Source organism: Atta colombica, unplaced genomic scaffold, assembly GCF_001594045.1.
Source record: "Atta colombica isolate Treedump-2 unplaced genomic scaffold, Acol1.0 scaffold187, whole genome shotgun sequence".
Taxonomy (NCBI): Eukaryota; Metazoa; Arthropoda; class Insecta; order Hymenoptera; family Formicidae; genus Atta; species Atta colombica.
Genome location: NW_017259279.1, coordinates 2336900 through 2346526, shown reverse-complemented (window position 1 = coordinate 2346526; position 9627 = coordinate 2336900). Strand labels below are relative to the sequence as shown.

The 9627-nt window shown below is 31.2% G+C and overlaps 2 protein-coding genes across 2 annotated transcripts in view; both read left to right on the top strand.

Annotated features, from left to right (window-relative positions):
- The first annotated feature begins 409 nt into the window (after positions 1 to 409).
- On the top strand, positions 410 to 7265 carry LOC108686586 (odorant receptor 13a-like). The gene is given in 9 exon segments (XM_018191960.1): positions 410 to 565; positions 1419 to 1727; positions 2835 to 3118; positions 3957 to 4056; positions 4120 to 4228; positions 4620 to 4834; positions 5694 to 5746; positions 6946 to 7185; positions 7187 to 7265. Coding segments are annotated over 9 exon segments (1545 nt in total).
- A 54-nt stretch (positions 7266 to 7319) lies between these two features.
- LOC108686632 (centromere-associated protein E-like) overlaps positions 7320 to 9627 on the top strand; it is a 43959-nt gene continuing 41651 nt past the window's right edge. The window contains exon 1 of the mRNA XM_018192057.1: positions 7320 to 7634. Within this exon, the coding sequence (XP_018047546.1) occupies positions 7588 to 7634 (47 nt within the window). The 5' untranslated portion in view covers positions 7320 to 7587. The remainder of the gene's footprint in view (positions 7635 to 9627) is intronic.

Genomic DNA, 9627 nt, shown 5'->3' with positions numbered 1-9627 from the left:
AAATACATGAAAATGATGGAGAAATAGAACATCCGATTTTTTATAATAAATAACAAATTGTCAAAGATTCACGTAATTTCATTAAGAGATGACAATGCATTTTTCTTTTCCCATCGAAAGGGAAACAAGTCGACATCTATGCACGCGAGAAGTTTGCCCCGCCCATTAGTGGAGAGTTTCGAACTTCGGGCATTATGCCACCTACGAGAACGATATCCGGTTGTTATCTCGTCATTCGTGCGATCGAATCACGAGAATAGAGGGAAAGAAAAGATTGGCACTTTCGAGATTGGCATATAGATCTCTCGTCGGTGAGCGAACGGTGATGGACTTCCGGCTTTTCCGCAATCGCAAAAAGTCACGAGTCGCGATCGCATCGTCGAGTCATATTGATAACGGAAGCGAAGACATGGAACATCAAATATACGCTGATAAAGAATACGACGAATTAATCAAGCCCATCATGATAGCTGCCAAATTCGTCTCCTTTTGGCCTTTGAAGAGAGACCATTCAACTAGCGCGGAAGTGTTCAAGACTTGTCATGTGCTCTGGTTCTTTTTCGTAGTATGCAAAATTAATATCTTGCTTAACTCTTTACTAGCAATATGAATTTTAACTCTTCCATCAGCAATAGAGGTCTTCGAAAAACAGAGTAAATTTAATTTTTTTTTAACAATGAATTTTACTATTCTAAATGTTGTATTTTTTACAGACCATTTAAATTTATCTATCAAAATTTGCAATTAAAGACCAGTTGCCGAAAGAGGTTTAATTAGACGCAACAAAATTTTAAGATAAAGAAAAGAGCTTTACTTTTATTAATTAGTAATTAAATATTTTAACCTTTACAAGTAAAGGATTCTGCACTAATTATATACTGAAAAAAATGATATTATATCAACAGTATTTTAATAAAAAACATTTTATTTTAATATTTATTAAATTTTATTAATTTATATATGATAACAATATTAATTGATAAATACGTCATGCTCTTACTTTAAAAATTTTATTATTTTCATTAGTATTTCATTAGTACTGTTATTGTGGATCAAGATTATTTTCATTAAAATAATGTTGTTTCAATATCATTTTTTGTATTTTAATATAATTTTTTTCCAGTGTATATATATATTTTCCATATGTTATATAAAACTAACTCATTTCACTGAAAATTCATTAGTTTTATATAATATAACTTATAATATAATGAAAAAAAACTTCAATGAATCATTTTTTAAGCTATCTATGATGTATTAAAAGTGCTTTATGAGCACAAATGTTATACATTTTTGATCTTTTCTCTCGTAAACTTTTTTCAATTAATAAATAGGTTATCATTGAATTCTCTCATATAATTAATATAAACACTTTGGATCTATTTTTTGAATAATTCAACGTCATTTGCAACATACAGCTCATCTCAATGTGTATCAGCGTGACGGCCGATATAGTTAACAATTTTAATGATTTGGACGAACTGACAGCATGCGCTTTAACGGGCTCCGCACTTTATCTCGCCACATTACGTCTCATTATCTACACGGCCTCTCAAAAAGATATGCTATATGTGGTCGAGATTATGAGAAAGGATTGGACTTGTTCATCTTATGAAGATAGAGTCGTTCTAAAGGAGAAGTGCCTTTTTGCATTTCGACTCGCAAAATGCTTTATAATTATGGTAGTTGTAACCGTAACTACCTTCTCATGCATACCAATTTTAGAGGTATGTACACACATATTTAGTATTTCTATTGTAACATACATAGATTGTCTCAAAAATACACAAAGATTGTAAGAAAGTCTACTTTTGAATTTAAAAGTAATTTTTCTTAAGATTCAATTCGCACAATTGAAAAAATTTTTGTTCATATATCTTTTATTTTCAATGTTGAAAATTTAATATGATATTTTCGAGGTCCTTACTCTTCGTAGAGTTACAAATTTTCAATTTTATGATAATAAAAGATCTATTTTGAATTAAATATGAAGTGGCATTAGAATATCTTTTGATGTAAAACTTAAAATCTTCCCGAGAGTTCCAGCTTATTGCTTCAAAACTTCGTACTTCTCTCTCTATAACTTTTTAATTGACTCCGTTATTAAATTGTACCTGTGGACTAATTAACTGCGGAAGTTTCTTTAAATCTAACTGCCTATTTTCTTAATAAAACGATGTTTAACGATAAATTGTAACTGCAAGACATTTATAAAACAAACGTTCTCAAACGAGAAAAACTTTTGCAGATGTCCATTTCATGTTTTGTGAAACGACGGTGATAGATTGACATATGCAACACGTGCGACAGGGCAACGCAAATTGCACGATGATTAACGCTGACATTTGTAGCTTTTCGAAATTCCATTTTTTTCTCTTTTTGTAAGGTACCGTTCTCTCGAAATTGTTTATTATCGCTTCACAAATGCGTCGGTAGTACCTTTACACGGGAAATTGTTTTCCGATGGTCGTTTCGCTTTACGACCCTTTCGAAAACACCTGCACACGTACGCGTACATTACATAGATGTTAATCCTTTCGCCATATTTATTTTCCCGATACACAGGTAATTAAATTGTTAATAAATTATTAACAATTATAGAAAATTAATTTCAGCCGAGGAGAGAGAAATACGAGACAACACAATAATAATCAATACTGAATAATATAATCTAAAAAGCAAGGTCATCACAAACTTCGCAATTAACTATAATTATTATCAATTATCTTGTTTTTTATTCTCGATTGAAACATAATCCTTACACAAACAATAAGAAAATAATTAATTAACTATAAAGAGCGATTAATTGTCCTAAATATTATTTGCTTGACTAGGCATATGTTTTTGGAAGAGAGAAGATATTTCCCTTCCGTGGATATTTCTTCGTCAATCAATCGGTCACACCCGTCTACGAATGTATCTATGTTTTCAATGTAATGGGTGGTTTTTTTGGAGGTGGCACGATAGTCGGCGCGACCAGTTTCAATTTTGTCGCGATAACGCATGGATCAGCGAAATTCGCGGTGCTGCGAAAGAGGCTGGAAGCAATGAATAGCAATGATCCCAATGCTGACAGAGCAATGGCAAACTGCATTAAAGATCATCAAAATGCTATTATGTGAGTATTTATATTACCTGTATTAAGTATAAAAGGTTGATTTGATATTAAAATGTGAGAAGAAACAATTTTTGAAATAATTTTTTAATAAAATGTAAAATTATTTGAACAGTAATAATTGATCATTAAACTTATAAAATTACACTATAAAACGCATCTTTGGATAAATATATTAAAAATTTGTCTGTAATACACAAATAACAGTTTTGCTGAAATATCTAAAAATTTAGATATAGATCTGAAAATAATTACATAGGAATCTTAAGCATCGAGCAATTAATGCAGCAAAAAGTTTTAACATTTTTATATAATTATTTCGATGATTCAACAAAATTATTTTCAGATTTGTATCTCGAGCTAAATTTTTAGACTCTTCAGAAAAACCATCTTATCGGTATAATTCAGGATTATCACAAATTCTTCATCCTAAAATTCCATAACTTTTCTCTGATTTCTAGATAAAATTTTATGATTTTCCCTGATATTTTCAATAATTTTTAATTTTTTTGTATTTTCGTCTTTTTTTTTTAGAAACCATCGAATATTTTGTTAAAAGAGCAATTTAATAATGTAAATTATCATTAATGTTGCCAACACTTCTTGCATATTCCTAAATTGCATAGATGTGATGTACGCATATAAAACTTCTTTAAAGGCAAGAATTTAAATTTTCCAGAATATTTTACTTGATTTTACTCTGATTTCTTTGGTCATTTTTAATTTTCCTGACATTTCCCTAATTTTCAGTTTTGTCATGACAATCCTGTAAATTTACTGTATTTATACGTAAATACAGTAATGCAATTCTTGCCATCGTTCTTTGCTTTCTTTGCTTCAGTTTCGCGGATGCGCTCGAAAGAATCATAAACATCTTAGCGTTAGGACAATTCGTTATCAGTACCGGTTTGGTTTGCTTCGCGGGATTTCAAATTACTTCGGTGCGTTCGCTTGCTAAAAACGCATTATAATTAAAAATATCATATTGCAAAATGTTATTCTAGATGATGAAAAATAAGGCACGGTTGATGAAATATTCGATGTTTTTGAACTCCGCCATCCTGGAGCTTTTCATGTTCAGTTTCAGCGGACACGCGTTAATAGACGAGGCGAGTATTCTATATCTAATTACATGTTATTTGATCAAATCAAAAACTGTAAGCTCGATAAGTAAATAAATATTTAAATTAATTTTCTTTATAATAATAATCGATTTATTTGGATTGTAAATTGGTTATTACAATGTCTGCTATTTTTTGCTAAGTCAGTATAAAATTTAAATTAAATTAGCATCATGGCGCAAAATTGTAATCCTTTTCCGCAAAATTTATGCATCTTATTATCAGTTCACATTATAATTACGTCATTATATACGTAAATTTTTGTTCGACATAAATTATTAGATAACGTATCAGATCGCAATTGCACAAATTTTAACGAGCGATGGAAGACTGAATGTACGTTAATCGTATCGACTGATTACCAACGCATGTATCTTCATTAGTACATAGTTCGTTGAGCTCACAATCGCCTGTAATTAATTTACGGCCAACGCTTGTAACGAACCAGAGCGATGCCGTGAGCAAGTCGGCTTACTGTAGCTACTGGATCGGCGGCACTTTCGGTCGGAGTCTGCAGATCGTGATGATGCGGTCGAAAGTTCCTTCCAGGATCACCGCCGCGAAGTTCTACAGCATGTCTCTCGAAAGTTTCTCTCAAGTGAGTAGATTATTGTGTCAAACAATAACTAAATTTAATTTTAGGCAATATACTCCAAGACTTAATTACATTATAATTATCTCGTGTATGTTAAAATATTTGTTGATATTAACGAACGATCTTCTTTGCATCAAAATCAAATGTATATATGCAAATATATTTTAGATTTTATACAAAAATTTTATTTAAAAAGTATTTAAAAATATTTAATATTTTCTAATAAATAAATAAAAAATTTCAATTAGTTCTTAACTTTTCGCCGCCGGTAATGTGAGATTTTGAAAGCACAATCAGTTTTTTTATTATAAATTCTAATGAGTTGTAATAGATAAATTTAAATTTATATTACAAAAATTAATAAAATAAAATTTAATTTGATAATAAAAATTCACATTGTTAAAGTTTTCACAGAAAGGATATTGCTGAAATATCTAAAAATTTAGCTACATACATATCTAAAAATATTTTTGTTGAACCATCAAAATATTACGAAAAATACTAAAACTGGTTGCTAGAATATCAAAATGCTTTTTACAGCATTGTTCATTATGCTTTAGATTCCTATATAATTATTTTGATGGTTCAACAAATCTATTTTTAGATCAGTATTTAGTTGAATTTTTAAATACTTTAACAAAATCATTCTTTCCGCAGTATATAAAAATTTTTTCAGAATTCTATATCGTCTGGAATAATATAAAAATTTGTAAGTTCAAAATTCAGGTTGCTAATGAAAGATGCAAAATTATACATTACAGAATTATCATATATTACAGAATTATGGACGAAGAGTTAATTTATAGTAATGTTTAAGTTACATTACGATATACAACATGATAAATGATATTATATATTGCAGGTTCTCAGTACATCTTTCTCCTATATAATGATTCTGAAGACCGCGAGTGAAGAGTAAGGATCAGCAGCACTAACAATCGTAGCGCTAGCTCTATCTCACAGAGAATATGCTAATCGATCTGCTAGCCCGAAAATATCATACGTGGATCAAAGAGGGATCTCGTCTGAAAGTCAGCGCACTCTTAAAATATCATAAAAGACAGATGAAGTACTTCAAAGAAATCGAGATGAAGATCATGCGTGATGAAATGGAATACACATACAAAGTGAATGAACCGCGATGACCCGAGAGAGGTTCTTAATGACTGTACGTGCTCTCTGTTAAATATTGAGAAACGTTCCCTCCCTCGCGGGCGAACACAGGCACAGTAAATTACCCTCTGACTTTCTGATTAATTCCCCACCGATAGACTCGCGTTAAGTCGCGGTCGTCACCACCGTGCAACACGGTAACCCAGTAACTCCGTTAAACACCGAGACATGCCAGTGACTATGCCCTCGTTGTACGAAGGGGAAGGAGAGTAATATAATCAACGATACCGCAACAGCAGCAATTTGTCTTTGCTCGTTCCGTCGAGTTCTATTTGCTAAATTACAGGGCGATTCGTAAGTCGCGGCTTGTTCCACAATAGGAGATTTAAATAAAATTAAACATGCGCATACATTACTTATGTCAAAATAGCAATTTTGAATATTATACACAAAATTCTTTTTGCAATGAAAATCAAACTCCAATAATATCTATTATTATTAATTAGCTTCTAATACAGGATCTATTAGATACATCCTCTCTTAGAGTCTTGCAATATTATATTTTTTAAAGATCTTGATCTTTTAATTCTTAAATTTATAAATCAACAAATATATAAATAAATCTTCAAAATTCTTAGATATTAAGATTCCAGATTATTTTAGATATTTTAATTTTTTTAATTCATTAGGTTTCCTTATGGCATTTTCGACCGTAGCAGAATCAACTGTAGTTTGAATCAACTTGAGTTAATAACATTGCTACTATTGATTGGCATTATATATTTTATATATATATTATTGCTCTAGCAATAATATAGCATGCAACATTATTAATTCAATTCAGTTTGGTTCAAACCCACTACGGTGAAAAGCATTACTAAATTTTCATATTTTTAGATTTTTATATGCTTGTGCTTTTGGAGTGCTAGATCTTTGAACTCTTAGCTTCGAAGTTTCTAAAGCCCTTATATTTTTAGATTCTTAAGCTCTTAAGTACATAGATCTTCAATTCTGACATCCTTGAGCACTCAGCTCCAGCAAGCACTTAAATCTCTCAATTCTCACATTTACAAATCCTTTGTACTCTACAAGTTCGATGTGGCAAGCTGCCCAAAATCGTTTTTTCCAAATCTTAATCATATTTACCATCTGGCGTTTTATGGAACGCCTTGTACACATAATTCGTGATGCTCTCTTTTCCGTACTGATGTCGTCGGAGGCAAGGAATCGGATAACATCCAGGCAAAATGACACAGTGAGTTCAACCGAGGTAGTCACTAAACTCACTCGTTCGTTCACTCGCTCACTCCTGGTGGGGTAAACTACGAAGCGGGATGGTCTTGGGAGAGACTCGAGGGTATTTTCATCGCGGCAGTGCAACATGTGCACCCAATACTACCGGTGCACGCATTCGTCTCGATCACTCTCTGCCAGCTCGCGCTACCAAATTTGTGGAGGTCAGCGGATGCATTCGATCTCCGAAGGATGTGATGAATCGCATTAGTGATCGTTTCCGTGCATTCTATCGTTAACTTTTCACATCCGTGACGACCTGGACTTTGAAAACCTGTGCCTCGTTGAAAAACATTAGCAAAATGTAGATAGCCGAATGACGCCAACATTGTTATTCGCGAGATGATAATATGGCGAACATCAAAGTGGCTGTGCGCGTGAGACCGGTATCTGCTAGGTGAGTACATTTCTTTTGTTTTCATGAGATATTTTATTTTTTCACAAATATGTAAATCGTCCGTTAAATAATAATTCAAGGGACTAAGTCAAGACAAAGTTAAAATAAAATTTTATTTTGACATCATAAAAGTCAAAATGATAATTTTTTTGTTACAAAATTTGATTATTCATTGTTGTTAAGAATCAAAATAAGTCATTTGGTTTTCTTATTGACTTTTCTGTGCTTCTTGGGAAGTGCAAGAGTTAAAATTATTTGGAGAATAATTACAATATATCTAATAAACATTATCTTTATATTCTATATTTCTATTGTTTTAGAATATATTCTATTTCAGTTATATTTTCATATAAAATGTATTCTATATTTCTATTGTATAATATGTATTTCTATAAATAATAAGATTAAAATGCAAGATGAGATTGTCACTTTAGAAGTTATTTTTAATTAAAAAAAAATAAGTGTGAATAAAAGAATAACAAAATAATCACAGATATAATATCGACATAGTTTCTAGAAGAGATATATCTTGAGCTACGTATTGAAACTGAAAATACTTCGATTTGGTTTACATTGAAATTATATATTAAGTCTCTTTGGTTAATCGATTAAAAAAAAATAATAAAAGCTGTATTCCTATTTTGTAAATAAATTAATTTCAACGTAATAGTTTAATATGTTGATAATATCGGATAATTGGATTATTTCTTTGCAAATGTATTTAATAACAGAAAAAACGCAAACATATATGTTTAAAATTAAATACAGCAAAACAAATCGTGTATTCTCTTCTTTTATGTTTTTACAAAGTTCAAAGTATACCAATGTGAGTCAAGGCTTACTATTTTTTCATTACTCTTTTCTTGCATTTCTTGCATTTGCACATAACGGTTGATACATAATGTTTTAAGAAGGTGAAGATTAACAACTATTTTCAAGCATCACCATTGGTACAAATTATTATAACAATAATGCATAATAAACTAAAACGAAAAAATTAAGTTATTCGAATAATAGGAATACCAAAGTAATGCTAAGACTTTATCCCAACATCTAATATCTAGTGAAAATCAAGGTTTATGATTGCACTTTGAAAAATAACTCTCAATTTGTTTTACGCTTCAGACTTCGGAGAATTGTAAATTAAGATAGAAAGTGAGACACAAGAGGATTGAAACATTTAAATGTTTTTTTCCAGATTTTCTCATTTCATAATCTCACTTTTCATTATAAAATCTTTAATAAAAAAAATATAGATATGATAGGCTCTTTGAACAATTTAGATATCAAGCTCTTGAGATTATAAAATTCGATTTCTGCATCAAGAAATTTTTATATCTTCGAATTCTCAATTTTCGTACTGGTGCCTCAGTCGGTGCAAACACTTATGAACTCGTTTCTATACTTAGCTTACTAGTCGCGGCAAAAAGACGAGCGCGTGAGCTCGTCCGCGAGCGGTAAAGGCGACCGAAGCGAAGTCACCGGAAGCGCAGACGAAAGTAATTGAGCGTCGAGAACTTGAGGACCTTCTACGAAGGTTTCTGTCGCGAGTTATTGCGCGTTTATTCACGCTACAAATCGTAATTAAAGCATTTTCATTGCACCGATTCATTGCACCGATGTACTTCGTCGCGCTGCATTAGAATAATTTAGAAGTGTTAATTATAGATACTTTCTTTCGAGACAATTGAGGGTTTAGTTGATTCTTAAATATTTTCGTAATGTTCTTTATTTACACGCAAATCTTAAATTATCTTTTACGAAAGAAGGCTAACTATGCACGAATGATGTAAATAATAATTTTAATAAGTTTAATTTCTCGAAAAGTTGTTTTGCAATTTTCTAAATCCATCCTTCCATACATGTGCATGAATCGAGTGCAATCGGAATTTAAATTTCACCGTGGGTATATTTAAAGATGTAAAATGGAGTGTCTCTCACGAAATTCGTTTGTAGCAGGAAATGAATGATTTTGTATGCCGAAGCCTATTAC